The sequence below is a fragment of the Pelecanus crispus genome, chromosome 8 (assembly GCF_030463565.1).
Source record: "Pelecanus crispus isolate bPelCri1 chromosome 8, bPelCri1.pri, whole genome shotgun sequence".
Classification (NCBI taxonomy): Eukaryota; Metazoa; Chordata; class Aves; order Pelecaniformes; family Pelecanidae; genus Pelecanus; species Pelecanus crispus.
In genome coordinates this window covers 10,463,197-10,483,289 of record NC_134650.1, presented here as the reverse complement: position 1 = coordinate 10,483,289, position 20,093 = coordinate 10,463,197, and the positions used below count along the sequence as shown (strand labels likewise).

Here is a 20,093-nt window from a genome sequence, read left to right as displayed (position 1 = left end):
GACCTGTCCTGTGGCAAATGGGCCTCCTCTGTTGTCTCCTGATTGTATTGCAGAGCTCCCTCAGCCAGCAGCAGGCTTTCTGCAGTGGTGAGGTGGCAGCAGCAGCCTTGCACCTGGTACTGGAAGCTTCTCTGTTGCAAGAACACTATACAGAGGTTACTTAACAGCTGGTAACATTGAGCTCTGGGTTTTCTGCATTCTTAAACCAAACATTCCTCCTGGAGGGTGAGGCAGGCTTGGCTCACTTGGCTAGCTACTGTCCCCTCTGAAGAAGCACATCTTGTGGCTCTGCTTCTTCTGAAGCTTGAACAGCACTGCTAATGATGTGTTGTGTTGAAAGTCTAATACCCAACCAAGCAGTTTTCACTGTCACACTTGCACCTTGGCAATCAGTCTCTCATTTGATATTAATTTATTTGTCTCTATTCATGTCTCTGTGTGATTTTTTTTCTTTGTTACAAGAAAATAAAATCCTTGTGAATGGAGGTCCTTGGTGTGCATCCATGGAAGAAATGTGGGGCTGTCCAGTGAGTGTGGGGTCAGGTTGTGCCTAATAAGGCTCTGGCAGCACTTGCACTAGGGTAAAATGTTTGCCCTATAAAACTGCCTTTTGACAGGGAGACTAGGTTTAAAGCCTGTCTTGGGGCTTGTGCAGATGAAATTAAACATGAAGTCTTTGTGTTTTCTTGAGCTATTCAAATGGTGATTCTTCATGTTCCTGAGATTGCTTCTCTTACAGCTTGTGTGCTGTGTTTGCACCTGTACTGTGGAGGTGGGCACAGGTTTGGGAGCCAGGCTGCTGTTTGCTTAGAGGTGCCCAGCTCTCAGTTGTGTGGCCATCTCTGCTTTGCCTTCCTCTGAAAAGCTCTGGTTCGAGTGCTCTTGTAGCATCTGTAGCTGCCAAACTACTGCTGATAGAGCACACAGTTCTGGGCTGGGGGTGTCAGAGCTGAAGACTGGTGTTCCTAGTTAGCAGGACTAAAAGTGGTGAAGTTAACTTCTGAAGCACCCAGGTATGCTGGTACAGGCTGCTGCTGCAGGTCTTTGTTACACAGGCTGATCTCATAGTTTAGTTTGAAAAGGCTTGGGTTAAAGTGTGGCCTCTTGGTGTGATATTCTACTTCCTGTAGCTTACTCCGACATCATTGGGATATGACCAATGTATCAGAAAATACAATCCATAACTATGGACCTCTTGCTGGAATGTGGTTTCTTTTCTAGTCTAATGATAGAAGCCTAATCTAGTTAAAGGACCTATCTGGAAAAATACACCTGAATGAGCATACTATGCAGGAAGAGCAGCCTTCTAGAGCAGAGAGCACTTGCATTGCCAACAGTGCAAACTCCTGGCTACTATTCCCAAACAGATTACTTTTCCCTGGATAGCTTATCCCTGGATTAGAGGGGCAATGTCATGTGGATGAGTGGTTTGTGCCACATCTGGCAGGTGGAAAGAGGCTTCCTAAAGAACAAGGAGCAAACCAGTCAGCCCTAGGTCATACCCTTCCAAACTGTTCTTGGCTAATAAGCCAGGCTTCTGGATGAGGCCTTGCTGTGTAGCAAGCACCAGGTCTTCAGTGTGTGCAGCACTAACAGCAGGACTGCTCTGTTCCCGGCTGTGACTGTGCTGCTCGATGCTCCTAGGCTCTGGTCTCCTCACTGGGACCCTGCTGAGGGTTGTCTACCGCAGGGGCAGGTACAGGGGTGGTGGGCAGCTACAGGAGGAGTCTTTTTTTCCCACTCCCAATCTCTGTTGCTTCTGAACTGTCTGAAGAGACCTTCTCTAGAAATGCATAATTGCTCTCTGACCGCAGCTGTGATTTGAATTGATGGCAGTGTATTTGAATTCAGTGTTCATCATAATGTGTGCTTGCCTGTACTGCAGATGCTTTGGTGCATTCTGGAAGAGGCACAGCCTTTTCAGCTGATGTTGCTATCCAGTCCTCCCTCTTGACATGCTAATCACCTTGGGCAAAGCCATGTAGATGTATTTTATTTGGAACAGAAATGTTCCTCTCCTAAGGACTGACCAGCATGGCTTTGGGATCTCTGCACTGTGAATGCCCTCACTACAGCCCACACCTGCTTTTTTTCTTAAGTATTATCTTTTCCCAAATATTGAACAGGTATTTTGGCATTTTGCTTGCTGTGCAAACTATTGTTGGAGTTTATGGCTGCATTAGTCTAATACTATCCCAAGGTACAGCTGTCAGAGCTCTGCACTTCCTTTGGACAGGGCTGGCACCAAGATGGAAGAGTCTCGGCAAATACAAAAATAATTTATTTTTTAAAAGTGTACAAAGTACCTTGTAAAACTGTAGGGTGAGGCAAGTTTGAAAGGAAATTTTGAGGCCATATAAACCAGACATTTTTTCCAAAGAAATGTATAAACAAACCCATATGATGTATGACACTTGAGACTGCAGCAGGAGATGGGGTTTTTGAGGGGGTTTTACAGAGGGTACATGAAGTTCTTTGTGCCCACTGCCGCAGTGGTTGTCTATCACGTAGCAGTGACAATGAGGAACAACTCCCGAAGCATGCACAATTTCTCTGTGATCTGCAGGGGAAAAGACTGCCCAAGGACCTGCTGCATCCGGCTGATGAAGTCCTCTATCTTCAGTTCAACGTCCAGATGGCTGATGTCATCGCTGTCCTGGAGCTTGGGCTTAACTTTCTGAATGATCAAGTCCATCCGGTCATTGAGTGAGCTCCGTAAGTGCTCTGCAAGAGGAAATGCTGGTGGGGAGAGGCAACACGCAGTGGGTTGCAGACCTGTTCAGGGACAGATTGCAGTGTGCCACCGGCAGCGCTGCGCTGTGGTAGGGAGCGGTTGGGAACTGTGCTGATCCCCTCATGGTTATCCTTGATGCTTCTGCACAAGACTAGCCTGCTGGAAGAAGGTACTGTCCCCTCCTGGAGCTCAGTCTGCATGTGGAGAGAGCCCAGGAAATGGAGGGTGCAGGGCTTGTAGCATCCTTTTCTCCTGTGTTAGTGGCAGACTGGACAGCTGTCCAGCTGCAAAGGAGAGTCTCCAAAGAGCTTAACAACAGTGATCGTCTAGGGCTTCAGGGAGAATAAGACTCTGCACATGTGATGGCGGGTTCCTCTGTGTTCCTCCATAAGACCCTTAACCCTGGGCTAAAGCAGCTGAAGTTGGGAAGCCACATTAGGAATTTTCTGGTAAACCGACTTTAGGGAGTTTTAGGGAGCATTGACTGTGCTGCTCTTTTGTGATGGTGCTGCTTTCCTGGAGTCAGAAATACCACTCCTTCCATGGCTACTGTTGGGTGGTGCTCCCTGCCTACTCTAGTAAGTGCTGAGTGTGTCCTGGCTTTACCATCCCTTTCACTTCTGCTTTTCCTCCTAAACCACCCTATTCTTCCACCCACTGTGTGTGCAGCTTAGACAGTAGTGGGTACAAAGCACCCCTCTGTGTACTTCTCCAGTGCTGGGATTGATCCCTTAGGAAGTAGGCTATTTCTTAGGGGCTAAACTTGGCAAAGCAGGTTGGGTGCTCTGCTTGATGCAACATCACTTCTTTGCTCTGACTGCTGGGAATAGTTACTAGCATGGACAGAGGCATGTTATCTTTCTAAGACTCGGTGGCCGTGAGTTCAGGAGTGATGAGAGGAGGAAGGGTACTTCGGCTGTTCTATGGCAGCCTCTTCATGAGATCATGTTTATTAAGGCCAGAACAGGCTGCTTACCCAGTATTACATTTTGGTAGCTCATCAGCAGCAAACTCAAGTACTGCAGCATCTCATCCCATCTTTGCCATATTGGTGTTTCATCCTATGACAGGAGACAGTATTTGGTTATTAGAAGAGGTTTACTTGGGGAAAAAACAAGGCAGAGGAGAGGTTGGACTAGATACCTGGTATTGCAGCAGCACAGAGGAGTGGCTCAGGAAGTACAGGATCTTGGCCAGAGACAAGGGCAAGGTCGTGGGCACGTCACAACTATGCTGGAACAACAGCTCTAGTACTTTGCAGCGCAGGAGCTGGCTTTCCATGGTGTTTAAGAAAGCTTCCCTGGAAGACAAAGGGATTTACTCTGGGGGGAAACAGCACAGCCTGACCAACAACAATTGCTCCAGCACATTCCTGGTGTCTTGCTGGTGCTGATCTGGTGCAGGGGCTGCCCAGCAGTGCAGTGGAAGGAAAACCACCAGATGTGATAGAGAGATCTTCGTTACGCAGCTTGGCCATGGACATGTTTATGTCCTTAGGTCTGACCTGTGGCAACTCGAGGTTGGTACGGTCTGTGAAGCAACCTTAGCTGCTTCACTTCACCCTGCCCAGCAGCCTGTGTGGAAGTTACCCATTCCTGCTGACTTGCAGGGAGCACAGCCAAGCAAGCGTGAAGTGGGGTCAGCGGCCAACTGGATCTAGGAGATCTGTCCTGGGAGGAGTGATAGCTTGGTTAAAGAGAGTCAGTTTGGCTGGATTAGACCTGGTGTGTGCTCAGAGAGAGTTCTGCTAAAATGGTCTGACAGGGCTGGCTGCTGGGGCTGGCAAACATGGGTTTGAAATGTCTGTGGGTCTGGTGGTCTCATATTGTTGTGGTTTAACCCCAGCTGGCAACCAAGCATCATGCAGCCACTTGCTCACCCTCCCCCCACAGTGGGCTGGGGGAATCAGAAGGGCAAAAGTAAGAAAAGTCATGGGTTGAGATAAGAACAGTTTAATAATTGCAATAAAATAATAATAATAGTAATAATTAAAAAAATTGAAAAGGAAAACAACAAGAGGAGGAACAAAACCCAGGAAAAACAAGTCATGCAACCACTCACAACCTGCCAATTGACACCCAGCCAGGCTCCAAGCAGTGATTGCTGCCCCCCGGCCAACTCCCCCCAGTTTATATACTGAGCATGATGTCGTATGGTATGGAATATTCCTTTGGCCAGGTTGGGTCAGCCGTCCTGGCTGTGCCCCCTCCCAGTTTCTTCTGCACCTGGCAGAGCATGGGAAGCTGAAAAAGTCCTTGACTAGTGTCAGTACTACTTAGCAACAACTAAAACATCAGTGTGTTATCAGCATTATTCTCATGCTAAATCCAAAACACAGCACTATGCCAGCTACTAGGAAGAAAATTAACTCTATTCCAGCTGAAACCAGGACACATGTCTATGCTAGAGCCAGTCAGGCCCTTGTGCTTTGGCTTCAGATACTGCATTTCTGAGAGAAGCAAACAAAAGCATGTCAAGGCAAAGCTCCAGGAACTGCATCATATTTCTGATGAGCTTCTCAGTTGTCCCTGGGAATCAGTGATGTGTTTGCCTGTACTTAATCATGCTGATGCAGAGTGCTGCTTTTCAGACAGTCTTTACAGTTTTAAGGTCCTGAAACTTTAACAAGTGGGAGAATCAACTTTTCTCAGCAACTCACAAGCTGGGGAGATGGGTTCAGCTGATGATGTTCTATCTCTATGGGATCTGTCCAACAGCCATGCATTTGCTGGCTTGGTCATAAATGAACCTGTCTTTCTATACCCTGTGGTACTTTATGCATCCAGACTGGATGTAAATCAGGAATAAGACTATTGCTTACACAGGCAGATGTTGCCTTGCACATGTTTGTCTCACCTTTGGCTCCTCAGGGGAATATTCAGTATAAATGGGAATATCACATCTGCAATCCTACAGGAGCTGCAGTTGGGAGATTTGTCCACTTCCACTGCGATGGACAACATCCGCTGGAGCAGGAGCATCACCCTAGGTTAGAGAGACAGTCAACACTAGGAGACACTACCCTTTGGCTTGCAAAGTAAAGCAGTAGGGATAGCACCTAGTTCAGCCTCATGCATTGCAGTGAGGGATGTAGGGGAATGTCACAGGCTAGATTTGGTGTCTCTTGGTGACTTTTGGATCTGATGCTCTTGGAAACAGAGCTAATCCCCAGATGGGCCCTCAGGAGATCTCAGTGGCTGTACTGAGCATTGGTGCAACAGGATGGGGCAGCCTGGGCTGTGGGCCAAGACCTGCAGCCTTATGCTACATGTAAGAGGAGGACACTCTGAGCCAGTTTCCTACCAGGTGAGAAAGTCTCTTGCTCACCAAGTGTATGTCTACCCCAAAGGAGACTTCAGGTACAGCCTAGCTTCCCTGACCTGACAGGGAGAGACACTGGCTTCTCCCTGACTTATGCCCCATGGTAATGCCAGCAGGGAGTCAGGACTTCTGGGGCTTACTTCTGGGCGAAGAAAGCTGGGGAAGCCACCTCTGCCTGGTCAGTGCTGGCCAGGCATGGTGCAGGCAAGCTGTGTTCAGCCCTCGCTTCTGCTGAAGAGGAGGTAATCTCTTGTGGCTGCTCCTGGGCCTGGGAGAACCCCACTCCTGTAACTGCTGCGATCAACCATTCGACCACATCCCTAGGACAGAAACAGGAATGTTAGCGAGGACAGGCCCGGTTTTGCTGCACTGTGACCTCTAGATCCTCTTGGAGCTCAGGGAAAGACCCCAAGGATGAACAATACGACTCAGCTGCTTGGACAGGCTAGGGAGTAGCTCTGTTGAGCAGCAGATTTATACACTTGTCAACAGGACTGCCTCCTTCTCAGTCCTGTCCTGAGCAATGCAAATCTGACCTCGTTCCTGGGAAAAGCCCGCTAGGTTGCAGCTGGAAATGCCTTGCATCATCTCTGGTGGTTTGCTTTTGTAAACCTGCTCCTGTTCTTTATACCTGGGCCCTACACTTCCCTCTGCCTCCCAGGCTTGTTTCCTGGAAAGTCTGACCTGGAGTCTCGACAAGCATTCCCTGAGCCTCTGCCTCTCAGCATCTGGTTAGAGAATAGGGGAGGACGAGGCGTCCCTTACTTGACATTGTTGAAGCACATGTCACACGAAAGCACTTTCTTGGCAATCGACTTCTGCAGCAGCTGCAACCTCAGGTTCTGCTGGAAGTCATCCTCCAGGGTCTGCACCACGTACTGCAGGAAGAGGAGCCGGCCAGGGGGCTTCTCCTGAGGGCAGATGGAGATGGTATGAGCCTGGTGGATGCACAGGGTGCGTAGCACCAGGGAATTTGGCTATCTCGGGAACGGGCTGATGTACATGACTGAGGAGTAGCTCCAGGAGGGGCTGCCTGGCTCAGACAATGCTCTGGGGTCTTGGTTGGACCTGCTCTACCATTGCACTAGGGCTGTGGTCCACAGAGGCTTTGTCTGTTGCTGTGTCTTCTTCAGATGAGACAACCTGCTTACAGCTGTGCAGCAGCTTAGGGAGCACTGCAGATATAAAGCAGTAGACCCAAGTGGCATTTGCTGCCTGCAGTGGCTGCAATAAAACTGCATGTTGGACTGACCCATCCTGCAGCAGAGCATGGCCATGAGGCCCTGGGGCAATGCTTACCCTCAGGCACCGCGTACTGGATGATCCCTGCCTGATGTGACACACGCAGTGCCAAGTACCTGGTCCTCCATGATGTATTTCAGCAGCGTCCAGTCCCATCCCACCGTGGCAGTGTTGGCTGGATGGAGCCTGCAAGGACAGCACTGTCCATTTGTGCTGAACTGCCTGACCGTCTGCCTGGAGGCATGGCAGCCTCTGGCCCTCCCCTGGCCCCACTTGCTCAGGGGCCTGCCCTGCCTTCTCCCCGGCTTTGCCCTCTCCCTTTCTCCTCCCCTGACCACATCAAATTTTTGGAAGCACCTGACTGGGGCTGTACTCCATGGAGAGCATTGGCACTTCTGGACCCACAGCCTCACAAAACACTGTGACTCTCTGTGGGAACCCTGAGGACAGCAGGGGAACCACTCCAGCCACCTCCAGCCCATGGTCCGGGCTGCAGTCCGAGGAAGGCATTTCTGCCATGTCAGCAGTGAAGAATATCTGCTTTTCAGGAGCAAGGCAAACATACTCCTCTGTCCTAGAAGGCTCCCTGGTGTCACAGACCGGCCCTGCACTGTGTGGGCTTGCTAATAAACGATTGAGGCATGCTTGTGATATAGTTGGAGCTGCTTTCCCTCTTGTCTCAGCATCCCCTGCCTCTCTCACCCCCCCATTCTCCATCCACTTGAGGGTTTAGTGCCTGCTGTCTGGGCCAGCAATGGTCCTGACCCACCCTCAGACAGCCCAGGGCGGGCCTGTGCTGATAACAGGAAGCAGGGACGGGAGGATCATCCTGGATTATAGGGAAAATAGCTCCCTGTTCTGTGGGTGAGGACCATGGAGAATAACCTTTATGCTGGCCAGGCCTCTAGGAGCACCTAGCCAGCCCCAGAGCATTGTGGCAAAGGGAACACGTACATTTGGATCTTCATCAGCAGCATGTAGGTGTCCTTCAGGATCTCCCCTTGGTGAGGGTTCAACAGGATCTGTCTGATCAGGTGAGAGATGATTTCTTTGGGGGGACAGTGCTGGCAGGAGACGAACTCACTCAGGAAATGCAAGGTGCCCTCGATGAAGTTCTCCTCCATGGTGGTGTGCACCATACTCAGCTTCCCGCTGGGGATGACCTCAGGTTTCCGCTGCATGCAAGGCAAGGCAATGGGTGAAAGCCAGCTCCCCCCCAACACAGAGGAACCCAGCTGCGATGTGGGGCCCACCATGAAGGGAACTGCAATAACCAGAGATCCCAACTGCCCGGCAAAGCTTCTTCTGAAAAGGGGAGTGGATCAGGGGCTGCCCCTGCTCCATCCTCTACTGCAGGGACTGCTCCGAGCAGGCTCCATCTGGGCATAGGCAGCAGCTGCTCTGAACCCCATTTACCTGCTGTGTTTCCCTGTTGGGTGCTACGCCTTGGAGGAAGAGGTGCTGGACTCCGCTCCTCCTGAAATAGTGCAGTTTGTTCAGCCAGGCCTTGCTGTCAGCCTTGGTCCTGGCTGGTGTCATTTGCTGGATTCCTTTGTGCAGTGGTAAGTGACCTGCTTCCAGCAAAGGCCCTTGGGCCTTCCCTGGGGTTGTGGGGATGGCTGGGGCAGGGCTCAACCTCGGGGGCAGCTCCCTTTGCTGGCAGGCGTGGGGAGTCTCTTCCTCCGGGCCACTGGCTCTCCAGCGGCTGCTGCTGCTGTCCAGGCTGGAGGGGGACAGGGACAGCAGGTCTGAGTTCAGCTGCATGCTGGCCAGGGAGCCCAAGTCACTGTTAAAAGTGGTGGTGCTGCAGTTCTGCTCCGGGCTGCAGGAGGAGCCATGGTGGCTGGAGGCGGGAGAGAAGCAGCTCCAGTTCTCCGCACTTTGGGCCGTGTCTGTGGTGGCACTGGGCTCCGTGGGAGCGCCATGCGAGGGTACTGCAGGGCTCGGCCCTGCTGTTGCCTCCGTTTCTTGCTTTGTGGTGAAGCAGAGCCAGGGATGGGATGTGTGTGCTGCTGGGGCAGCAGGCGCCTGTCCGGGGTCTTGGTCAGCCCGGCTGGTGGCATGGGGAGAGCTGTGGGAAGGGCTGCATGTGTCCTCCGTCAGGTCGATGATGGTGAGGCTGCTCCACAGTGCTGGGTCTGTGCTCGTGTCCTCGCAGGTCAGATCGATGGTGTCCTGTGGGGACAGAGGGGCCAGCATTGTCAACAGCAGTGGCACATGGGTGCTTCCATCCTCCCCTGCCAGGGACCTCTGCTATGGTGGCACTGTCACCCCAGCCCAAGAGGGAAAAGGGGCTCATTGGCATCAGTCCGGGAAGAGAAACCCGGGGCAAAGACCCCACTGCCTGGCTGAGGGGATGGGGCAGCCTGTGGGGTAGCAGCCCTGAGCTCTAGCATCGGCCTGCCCAGGCAGCACGGCTGAGTCCGAGCCCAACCTGGGCTCTTCTTCCCCGCTCCTGGCAGAGAAACCCCCCCTGCTCTCCCTGGGGCTCCTTATGGCAAATGGCTGCGTCCTCTGCTCCAAACACCTCTTGCCTTGGCCCAGAGCGGGCCTGGCTGCCTGCTCAGCTCTCTCCCAGGATGGGGAAACGCCAGCCCTGCTGGGGTCTTTGGGAAGGGCAAGGGAGCACAGCGAGTGCTCCTGTCCCGCCGTCCCCAGGGGCTCCTGCCCGGTGCTGGCAGGAGCAGCACAGTATCGGACCCTCAGCACCCCCTCCGTGGCATGACCTCACCCACTACACGGACACGAGCGCCAGGGAACAGAGCTACCTTCACATCCATGGCACCAAGCCAGAGCTACAGCAGCCCCGAGACTTTGGGGACTCCCATCCAGGACTCGCCGGGTGATGCAGCACCCAGAGCTCCAAGGACGCGCCTGTCAGAGGGGCAGCAGGAGCAGGCAGGGGAAGGCAGCTGTGTCTGCACCACTGGCAGGCAGGACACGGCACTTCTCAGGATCTCGACGTGCCCGGGAGGGGTCAGAGCCTGTTTGCTCTTGAAAAAAAACCGCCCTCAGCGTCTCAAAGCAGGAACACGTTTTGCGGACAATTTAAATCGATTTTTTTTTTTTTTTTCCCCTGACTCAGACCTGCTGCCTTTCCCAAGGAGGGGCCGCATGTAGCCTGGGGAGGTGGCAAAACCCAGCAGGCCTCGCATGCTCCGGGGAGCCGGTGGAGCGGAGGAGGGCCAGAGCCCTGGCTCCAGCCGGCCGCGCCGCACCGGACACCGCGGAACTGCCGGCCTTTGAAAGCTGCATCAGAACGGGGGCCAACGGCGGCCGGTGCGGGGGTGGGCGGGCTGTGCCCCCCCGCCCAGGGCCGTGCCTCGCCGGCGGCCTTGTGCCCTGAACCGCCGCCGCACCGGCCCATCGTCCCCCGGTCCGCGGGGTGGCCCAGGTGAGGGGGGCGGCGGCCACCCCACCACGGGCCGGGGCTGGGCCCCGCCGGGGAGCCGTACCCAGCAGGGTGCCCGGGGGCTGAACCCCGGCTGGCCGGGACCCTCCTCGACGTGGAGCCGAGGGGACCAAGCCGCTCCATGGCTGGGGGCTGGGGTCTTCCTGGGGGGATGTGGCCAAGGGGGCTGGGACCCCGGGGGGGGACACGCTTGGGGACCGGGCCTCTGCTGGCGGGAGGTGGCCGAGGGGACCCGAGCCCTCCTGCAGGAGGCCGGGGGGTCCTTGGGGGGATGTGGCTGGGGCCAGGACCGTCCTGCGAGGGACGTGACCGAAGGGGCCGGGCTCCCCGGGAGCACACGGCCGGGGCTCGGGGCCCGCCGCCCCCGCCCGGCCCGGGACACGCGCTGCACCTTTCCGCGGCCCCCGAGGCTTCATGTCCCCGCGCGGCTGCCGTCCCCGCCCGCGCCTCCGGCCGTGGCGGAAGCGCCGCCATCTTTGTGAGGGGCAGGCACTGCCGCGCCCGGCGGGAGGCCCCGGCGCCCCGTCCCGTCCCGTCCCGCCCCACGGGCCGCCGACTCACCGCGAGGGCCGGCGGCGCGCGCTGCGGAGGCGAGCGGCAGCAGCGACGCCGGAGCGGCGGCGAGCGGCTGCCCTCAGAGTCCGAGTCGCTTATGAAGACGACGCTGTCGGCCATCTTCCCGGCGGGCGGCGGCTCCGCCCCCCACGGGCCGGCGGCGGTAGCGGCGGCGGCGGCGGCGGCGGCGGCGGCAGTGCTCGGGCCGCGGGCCGGGCCGGGCCGGGCCTAGGGGGGCGGTGGAAGCTGCGTCAGTCGCGGCGGCGGGGCGGGGCAGTGGTGGCGGCGGCCCCGGTCGCGGCGCGGCGCCGCCGCCATGGCGCTGTCGCCCTACGTGCAGGCCATGCAGGAGCTGTTCCGCGCCAACACGCGGAGCCGCGAGTTCCCGGCGCACGGCGCCAAGGTGCACTCGGTGGCCTGGAGCTGCTGCGGCCGCCGCCTCGCGTCCGGCTCCTTCGACAAGACCGCCAGCGTCTTCCTGCTCGAGAAGGACCGGCTGGTGAGCTCCTGCGGCACCGGGCGGGCGGGGGCCGGCGGTTCGGCACCGGGCCCCTGGGGACACCTGGAGCGGCCACTCGGGCCCTTACCGGGGCACCCCGGGAGCCCTTGGGCTGGGACTGGTGATACGGGCCGGTACCGGAGACGCCCTCCCGGGCCCGGATGCTCAGACAGGTGGCTCGGACCGGGAGTGGGCCCCGGCGGTCGGTGCCAGGCCTGGAAGCGGGGACTCGGGGCTGTACCGGGACGAGAAGCGTCGCCAGGGACCCCACAGGCCGGTGCTGGGCCCAGGGAGCCGGGACCGGCGTTGGTGCCTGGCTGGGGAGGTGGGGAGGGCTCCTCCATCCCGTGGGTGAGGACCATGACTGAAATGGCGGTGGGGTGCTGGGCTGGGCTCCTGTCCTGTCTGGTCACCGGCAGCGGAGAGGGGTGCAGCATACTGGGATCCGGGGCAGGAGCGGGATAGAGCTGGGCTCATCCCTCCCGTGAATGGCTGCCCTCTCCCTCCAGGTGAAGGAGAACAACTACCGGGGCCATGGGGACAGCGTGGATCAGCTCTGTTGGCACCCCAGCAACCCTGACCTCTTCGTCACGGCATCTGGGGACAAAACCATCCGCATCTGGGACGTCCGCACCACCAAGTGCATTGCTACTGTCAATACCAAAGGTGAGTCCCTGCCTTCCTGGGAGGGCTTTTGGGTCCCAGCAGAACTTCTGCTGCATGGGACCTGTCTGCAGTGGCACAGTGCTTTGGACCCTTCTTGTAGGTGTCAGCGATCGGAGCATCTTTGCTGACTGCTTTTATTGTTGTGTTGCACTCATCTGTAAGGAGCAGCAGCGAACGCAAGGGCTCATTTACTCTGTTGTCAGGACTGGAGAAACTGCTGAAATACGATGCTTGCTATTAAAATGTCCTGTGTACTTGTGTTTGGAGTCTGTGGGCTGCAAGGCTGGAGACTGGGGAAAGGCATGTTTGCAGAGAGCCATGGTGGAATTAAAAGTTTGTGTGGATTCAGAAACTGATTATTCAAATTCATGGGCTGGTTAACCCAGATAACCATCTCTGCCCTTGGAAATCTCCAATTTTGTATTATTGGGGCTGGAAATGGCATTGTAAGATGGCAAACAGAAACCTGCCTTGTTCTTAACTGTTGTTCATATGTATTTATTGTTGGCTTCTGCTTTTTGTGGATCTCAAAGATCACTGGGTTAAGAGAATCTTTGAGCTGACCTTGTTTGGTGGTTGCTGTGGTCCCATTTTGGCCAAGATGGAAAGGGTGGTGATTTAATCATGTTGGCTTGAAGCTGTGGTTCTGTTAAGTTTCATTTTCAGTAACTATGTATTTGCTGGACAGCTACTGTATAGGGTTTGTGTGTTAGACTGCAGACCTGGCAGTCTTTCCCATTTGGGAATGGTTTGGAGTTAGTGGAGCAGATTGTGGCCTTGGATCAGGAATAAAAGCTGCCTGTCTGCTTAACTTGTGGCTGCTGTGGATTGTTGGGTGGAAATGGGACCTGCTGCCTTTCTGTCCCTCCAGGGGAAAACATCAACATCTGTTGGAGCCCTGATGGACAGACGATTGCAGTGGGGAACAAGGATGATGTGGTCACTTTCATTGATGCCAAGACGCATCGCTCCAAAGCGGAGGAACAGTTCAAGTTTGAGGTGAATGAGATCTCCTGGAACAACGATAACAACATGTTCTTCCTCACTAATGGGAATGGCTGCATCAACATCCTCAGGTAGGTGCCCATGGCAGTGTGTGGGCAGGGTAGCTGGGCTGGCTGCAGCAGACGTCAGTCTGCAAGCCCCTTTGCTGCTTTTGGGGAACCTGAGTCCCACATCCCAGTGATTCCCAGCCCTCTGGTGGGAACGAACTTGCCTGGAGCTGAGGTTGCCCCAGTTCTGGGCTGGGCTCCCCGAGAGTGACCCTGATGCTTTGCCTCATTCACTCAGCACTCGAGGTTTCCAAGAGCGTGGCCCTGCACCAGCTTTCTTTGCTACAGTCCCAGTCCCTAGCCTGCCCTGCTTGTAGACGAGCCCTGCGCTCCTCTCACTGTTTCCTGCCCTCTCCCTTCATCTCCGCAGCTACCCAGAGCTGAAGCCCATTCAGTCCATCAACGCTCATCCTTCAAACTGCATCTGCATCAAGTTTGATCCCATGGGGAAGTACTTTGCCACAGGCAGTGCTGATGCGTTGGTCAGTCTCTGGGATGTGGATGAACTGGTGTGTGTGAGGTGCTTCTCAAGGTAGGTAGTGCTGTCCCGAAACCGTTTGCCTCCCCTCTCCGGTGACGGTGTGGGAGATGGCTCACTGTAGGCTTTGATCTGTTGCTGCAGGCTTGACTGGCCCGTGCGAACACTGAGCTTTAGCCATGATGGGAAGATGCTGGCATCAGCATCAGAAGATCACTTCATTGATATTGCAGAGGTGGAGACAGGTAACAGTTTCTTTTTGGGGAATAGCAAGGAGGGAATTGGATGGAGAAGTGCTGGTGGAGCTGGGAGGGCACTGGGAGTATGGGTCTGTGAAGGGAGAGATTGGCTGTGCAGAGCAGAGCACCGTGAGGGGGAGCCTCTGCCTCGTTAGTCTGTGGCAGACATGCCTGTCATGTCTGTGCCTTGTCACCAGGTGATTAAAAGGCGCTGAAGCAGTGTTTGTTCCTCCTCTGCCCTGCGCGGGAGAGAAGCAGCGGGCGTTTGGCTCTGACATGCACTGCGGAGCAGTGTGCAGCGGAGGGCCGAGGCTCTCCAGGCTGACATGGCTCCTTTTCCATGCAGGAGAGAAGCTCTGGGAGGTGCAGTGCGAGTCCCCCACCTTCACAGTGGCCTGGCACCCGAAGAGGCCACTGCTGGCCTTCGCTTGCGATGACAAAGATGGCAAATACGACAGCAGCCGGGAGGCAGGCACCGTCAAGCTCTTCGGGCTTCCCAATGACTCCTAATGAAACCACACCAGGGGAGGCAACGCTCCCCTGCTCTCGGGGATGGGAGAGTGCTTAGTTAGCGTAGGGCAGGGTAAGGAGGTGGCTCCCCTCCCTGCCTGCTTGGCAGTGCTGTGACCTTTGGCTCAGCTCTGTGCGTACTGCTGTCGGGAGCGTTTATAAAAGAAGCAGCTTGTGTGCTGGGGAGGACGGGAGGTGATGCTAGCAGAGCCCCCCTCACCGTCTCAGGGCTGCTGCCACCTCCTCTCTGGGGCATGGGGGCTTGTTCCGAAGGCAAGTGGCCAAAGAAAGTCAGTCACTGAAGGTGACTGCTGAGGGGCCTCCCGAGAGGGGAGCTCCAGGCTCCCCAGCAGTGATAAGCTACGTGACTGTCCGCTTCTGCCCCACAGCCTGCTGGCGAGGGCAGCTCTGGGAGCACAGCCTGCCCCTTCCCCACCCAGACCCCCCGTGTCCCTTCCCCACACTGGGGCAGCGAGGGGAGGGTGGGGGTGTGCCAGTTGGGGGATGTTTCCCCAGCTGGCTTTTGGGTTTTTTGTTTTGTTTTGGGGTGGTTTTTTTTTTTGTACGTGTGGTTGTTTTTTCTAATTTTGATAAATCCTCTTCCATAACAAAGGTGCCTGTGGCTGATGTGGGGGCAGAACGGGGGAAGAAGCGGGGCGCTGAGCCGCTCTCCTGCGAGCTCTTCTCCCTCCCCCTGCCTCCTTCCCCTTGGCCATGGCACGGCCCTGGCTGAGGGGTCTGTGTCGAGGCGCCGTCCCCCTTGTCCCCGCCGTCCCCCTTGTCCCCGCCGTCCCCCTTGTCCCCGCCGTCCCCCTTGTCCCCGCCGTCCCCCTTGTCCCCGCCGTCCCCCTTGTCCCCGCCGTCCCTGTCTGCTGCGCTGCGCTGCCGTCCCACCAGGGGGCGCTGCGCCTCCACGCTGGGGACAAGTGACGGCGGGGACACTGCGGAGGGGACGGGGACAGCTGCAGGGTCCTGTCCCACTCCCAGAACCCTGCTCCCGCCTGGCAGCACCCCGCATGGATGGAGCAGGGCCGTGACCCCAGCAGGAGACGCTGCCTGTCCCACGCCACGGCCACCGGCCCCGAGCAGAGCCCTTCCCCGCGCCCCTGCCGTGGCTTCCCCATCCCTGCTCCCCAGGGAGAGCCGTGGGGCTTGCTTTGCCCCCCAGCATGCTGGGTCACAGGGGGGATGGTCGCCGCAGAGGAGGTGCGGGCACAGCCTGCCTGCGATAGAGACCTTGCCTGCGAGATCTCTGTCATTTCCTACCCTAATATTTTCTTCTGACAGAAGCTTTTCCAGGTGACTGCTCTGCTGATGCCGCCTGGGTAACAGCTGAGCTCTTTGCTAGTAAATGATGGCAAATCAGTCGAAGCTGAGGCTGGCTCTGGACGGAGGCCTCCGGGCTGTACCAAGCCTGGGCGCTGCCAGGGGCCCTGCCTCGCTGAGGGGCACGAGGGGCCCCATTGCCCAGGGCCTGCCTGCAGCCTTGTGCCTCTGCTCTTGGGGGACTAGAAAGCTGTGACCCACCAGAAACAGCCCCTGTACCCCAGGGGTATCCCCAGTCATTCGTGAGGGAAGTCCCAGAGTCGGGGGGAGGGGGCAGAAGTCCCCCTGCTGTGTCTGTGGGATGGGGGCCCACCAGCACCCATCCATTCTACCTTGTCCCCAACCCCAGTGAGGGTGCCTGCAGGGTGGAGTGGGGGTATGGAGAGGCAGCTGGACTGAGCAGGGCTCTGGGAGCTGCGTGGGGCCTCTCCACCTGCAGCCTGGCTTGGGTGCTGCCCAGGGTGGGCCCTGTGGCCTCCCCGAGTGTGATGAGCTGCCAGGTCTCAGCCCTGAGGCGTATGGAGGGGCGAGGGAGCTGGCACAGGGCCCCCGGGAAGCAATGGCTGAGAAGAGGCCAGAGCAATGTACAAATCCCTTTATTTTATTAGTTTGTCAAAGACTAGTTCGAGCAGGATGGTCACAGCATGTCTGCGGGGCCCCGAGCCGCCTGCTGCCTCCCGGGGAGGGCCCTGGTGAGCAGCTGGGGGCTATGGCAGAGGAAGCATGGGAGCGGGGAGCACGGTGTGGCAAGGGACGGGCCGGGGTGAGGGCGCACCCCTGCATCCCCCTGTTGGGGTGCAAGCAGCAGCTCCTGGGACGTGCCCAGGGCGCTTGCCCAGGGATCCCTTCCCAGGCCCAGGGGACCCGTGTGTCCAGTGTCGGGTGGGGGGCAGCCGAGCCCTCCCAGCCCGGGACTGGCCTGGCAGCCCTCGGCCCTGCGCTGGCTTTATTGCAGGGGGCAGAGCGGGGGGGCCCCGGCAGCGCAGTGGGGGGCTCTCGGCTCAGCGCCGCGGGTGGCCCCGGGGGCAGCGGGGGCGCGGGGGGTGGGAGCATGAGCCGCGGACACGAGGACGCATGGAGCGACGGGGCGCACCCTGGCACAGAGACACTAATGCGAGGACGGGGGCCAGCGGGGCCGAGACACGGATGAGCGAGCGGTGGGGACGGGGCGGGGGGGACGAGGCAGGGGGGTCCCTGCCCCGCACGTGCCTTTGTACATGGTCGGCGGAGCGTGGCGCCCGCTCCTCCTGGTGCTGAAGTATTGCAGTCTAACTGATATGGCTTTAACTATGGGGCCAGAGATGCGGGGAGGGGGGTCCCCTCCAAACCCCCGATGCTGGGGCACACCGGGCAGCCCCGGGGGACCCCCGTGCCCGGGGACTGGGGAAGGGGGAGCTGCGGGCAGGGCGCCTGGCTTTGTGCTTTGGGCTTGGCCCAGGGCGGGATGGGGCAGGGGGATGGCAGTGCTGGGGACGAGGGCAGGCGAGCGGAGGCCTGCCAGGGTCCCCTGGGAGGGCAGGAGGGGCAGGGCAGGGGGCACAGGGAGCCACCCCGGGGGGGCCGGTAGGGCCTGGGATGCCCCCAGCCTGCCGCGAGGTTACGTCAGTGCATTTGGTCCCGGTTCGCCCTGTCCGGCCAAGGCCGCTCCCCTTTGGCACGGCGTGGTGGGGGGGCCCTGCCTGGACAGGACGGGGCGGGTTTTTGGTCTGGTCGGGGGAAGGAGGGGGTGGGGAGGGGGTGTGGGGACCCCCCCCCCGGGGTCGAGGGAACTGATGGAGGGGTCAGAGGGGAGAGGGCGCCCGTGCCCCAGCACCCTATGGCAGGGTTGGCGGTGCTGTTACTTCTTGAACATATCCTGCAGCGGGCCAGGCAGGTACTTGAGGACGGTGTCCAGGATGCTCTCCTCCTCCTCCTCCTCCTCATCCCCGCAGCCCGCTGGGATCGCCTTCTTGGGGCGCGTCAGGCTGCCCTCACACGGCTGCTCCAGCGCAGCTTTCTCCTCCGCCTCCTTCTCCTCCTTCTTCTTCAGCCCGTACTGTGAGGACACAGGCCCTCAGCAGGGCAGGCAGCACGTGCTGCCTGCAGTGTGCCCCGTGCCCATCACCACTGCCTCGGGCCACCCTCCTCCCTGGCCATGCCAGCTCCCTGTCCCAGCCCCACCCCGGGTGCCGTGGGCAGGGGAGGTGTGTGCCCACCTTGTCGCGGATCTGCTGCCGGACTTTCTCCCGCTCAGCTTCCATGCGGGCGTGCTTGGCTTTCCGCTCCTCCTCCTGCTGGCGCAGGGCCTCCTGCCTCTCCTCCTCCTTCTTCTGCGCGTCGGGGTCCTTCTCCTCCTCACCCCCCAGCATCTTCCCCATGTCCTTGGTGGCCCCTGTGCAGTACAAGACCATCAGCCGGTCCCCAAGGGTGCTGCAGCCCGGCACTGGCTGCTGAAGCCCCTGCAGAGGCAGGGAGGGCACGGAGCCCCCGGCAAGGATGACCTGGGACATCCCCAGGGCCACCCACACCAGAGCCAGCTGCAGATGGGCTCTTGGAGGCTGCGGGGCTGGGGAGTGCCGTGGGCTGGCTGTGCTGCCCTAGTTCGGTGTCAGCTCCTTCAGCGCTGGCACCCAGGGGACCCGCCAGGGAATCCCACTTAGTGGCAGGAGAGCCGGGATTCCCTAGCTAGGCGCTGCCAGTGCTGGGAATGGGAGCCCCAGAGGGCTCCAGCTCTCTGCCGCAGGCGGCTCTCCCCGCTGCTCTGTCCCCCCTCTCATGTCCCTCCCACCGTGCTCCCCCGGAGTGCTGGGCTGGCATCACTCCCGGAGGGGGGACGGCACCCACTCACCGCCCAGCGCTTGCTTCATGACAAAGTCCATGGTGCCGGTGTGCGTGTGTGGCTAGGCCAGCGCCCAGCTCTCATCCACTGCCGTCCGGGTTCGCTGACCAGGGCCACCTGTGCAGGCAGAGAGGAACATGGTTGGGGATGCCATGCCCAGGGTCCCCACTGCCCAGGCACAAGGGGCGGGACGGTCCCTTGGGCTGCAGGACGCACCCTCTGCATCTCCAGCCCCAAACACCTTCCAGGATGGGCAGAGGGAGCTTTTGGGGTCTGCAGGCAGAGGGGGGGCAAATCTGCCTGCTGGCAGTGCTCACTCCCCTTGGCACCCTCCCCACATCCCCGCTGGCCCTGAGGACCTGCAGAGGGGCTTTCCACCCCAGCACTGCCCTCGGTGGGGCAGCAGGAGCCTGGGAGCCCCAGGGTGCTGCCCGGGGGCTGGCGGGATGGGGACCCACCATGACACCACCCACTGCATGCCCCTGCTTTGAGGGTGGGGGGGACAGACCCTGCCTGGGGATGCCAGTGTGGCGCAGCCGGACACAGGGTGCTGTGTGTGCATGTGTGCATGCATGTGTGTGTGTCTATTGCAATGCATGTGCTCTGCAGAGGGATGGAGAAGAGGCTGTTGGCAGGTTGTGACAGTGTTTGGGGGCTGTAGGGGTTGTAGGCAGCAGCCTGTGATTGTGTGCGTGATCCCTGCAGGTGCTGGGGATAGGTGACAGTGTGCAGGGGCACTGTGTGTGCAGGTTGGCGTGTGTGTATGCATGCTGTGTTTGTGTACGTGCTCTGTGTGTGAGCTGTATGTGCAGGCTGTGTTTGGTCAAGAGGTGTGTTTGCAGGTGGCTGCAGGCTGTTTTTGCATGGGGGGTGTGTACGCGTGTGCATGCATGTATAAATTTGTAGGGCTGCAAGCTGCATGTGCCCACACGGTGTGCGGGTTTGCAGCCTGTTTGCAAGCTTCGAGCGTGTGTGTGTGAGTTTGGGGGTTTGCAAGCTCTGTGGATCCGTGTGCAAGGTCTTGCAAGGGGTGTGTGTGCGCGCAGAGGTTTGCAGGCTGTGTTTGTGTGCACTCTGTGTGTGTCTGTGCTGTGTGTATGTGTTTGCACACTGTGCGGGGGGTTGCAGCTGTGTTAGTGTGTGTGGGGGGCTGTGCGTGCAGGTCTGTGGGTTTGCAGGCTGTACGGGGGGGTGTGTGTGCACACAAATTTGCAGACTGTGCTGCGTGTGTGTACGTGTGG

The 20,093-nt window shown here is 58.2% G+C and overlaps 3 protein-coding genes across 3 annotated transcripts; 1 reads left to right on the top strand and 2 right to left on the bottom strand.

The window, feature by feature from the left end:
* Window positions 1–1,734: 1,734 nt before the first annotated feature.
* Window positions 1,735–10,230, bottom strand: SIMC1 (SUMO interacting motifs containing 1). The gene is made up of 10 exons (XM_009479791.2): window positions 10,066–10,230; window positions 8,714–9,472; window positions 8,252–8,472; window positions 7,414–7,483; window positions 6,821–6,966; window positions 6,196–6,375; window positions 5,591–5,719; window positions 3,878–4,034; window positions 3,711–3,795; window positions 1,735–2,724 (listed from the first exon to the last, which is right to left on the bottom strand). Exons 1-10 carry the CDS (start codon window positions 10,075–10,077, stop codon window positions 2,504–2,506), a joined length of 1,980 nt encoding a protein of 659 aa, XP_009478066.2. The 5' UTR covers window positions 10,078–10,230; the 3' UTR covers window positions 1,735–2,503.
* Window positions 10,231–11,580: 1,350 nt separating this feature from the next.
* On the top strand, window positions 11,581–15,297 carry THOC3 (THO complex subunit 3). The gene is made up of 6 exons (XM_075715375.1): window positions 11,581–11,763; window positions 12,273–12,429; window positions 13,301–13,505; window positions 13,852–14,013; window positions 14,104–14,204; window positions 14,545–15,297. Exons 1-6 carry the CDS (start codon window positions 11,581–11,583, stop codon window positions 14,706–14,708), a joined length of 972 nt encoding a protein of 323 aa, XP_075571490.1. The 3' UTR covers window positions 14,709–15,297.
* Window positions 15,298–17,871: 2,574 nt separating this feature from the next.
* CPLX2 (complexin 2) lies at window positions 17,872–18,892 on the bottom strand. Its single transcript, XM_075715727.1, has 3 exons — window positions 18,862–18,892; window positions 18,230–18,405; window positions 17,872–18,069 (listed from the first exon to the last, which is right to left on the bottom strand). The coding sequence occupies exons 1-3, from the start codon at window positions 18,890–18,892 to the stop codon at window positions 17,872–17,874; spliced, it is 405 nt and encodes a 134-aa protein (XP_075571842.1).
* Window positions 18,893–20,093: the final 1,201 nt, after the last annotated feature.

Coding starts and splice junctions, on each gene's coding strand:
- SIMC1 (XM_009479791.2), bottom strand. Junction 3,796..3,877: donor CTGTGCTGCTGCAATACCAG/GTATCTAGTCCA, acceptor CTCCTGTCATAG/GATGAAACACCAATATGGCA. Junction 2,725..3,710: donor CTACCAAAATGTAATACTGG/GTAAGCAGCCTG, acceptor TTCCTCTTGCAG/AGCACTTACGGAGCTCACTC.
- THOC3 (XM_075715375.1), top strand. CDS start 11,581: ATGGCGCTGTCGCCCTACGTGCAGGCCATGCAGGAGCTGTTCCGCGCC. Junction 13,506..13,851: donor GGCTGCATCAACATCCTCAG/GTAGGTGCCCAT, acceptor TCATCTCCGCAG/CTACCCAGAGCTGAAGCCCA. Junction 14,205..14,544: donor TATTGCAGAGGTGGAGACAG/GTAACAGTTTCT, acceptor TTTTCCATGCAG/GAGAGAAGCTCTGGGAGGTG.
- CPLX2 (XM_075715727.1), bottom strand. CDS start 18,892: ATGGACTTTGTCATGAAGCAAGCGCTGGGCG. Junction 18,406..18,861: donor CATGAAGCAAGCGCTGGGCG/GTGAGTGGGTGC, acceptor TGTACTGCACAG/GGGCCACCAAGGACATGGGG. Junction 18,070..18,229: donor GGCAGCAGATCCGCGACAAG/GTGGGCACACAC, acceptor GTGTCCTCACAG/TACGGGCTGAAGAAGAAGGA.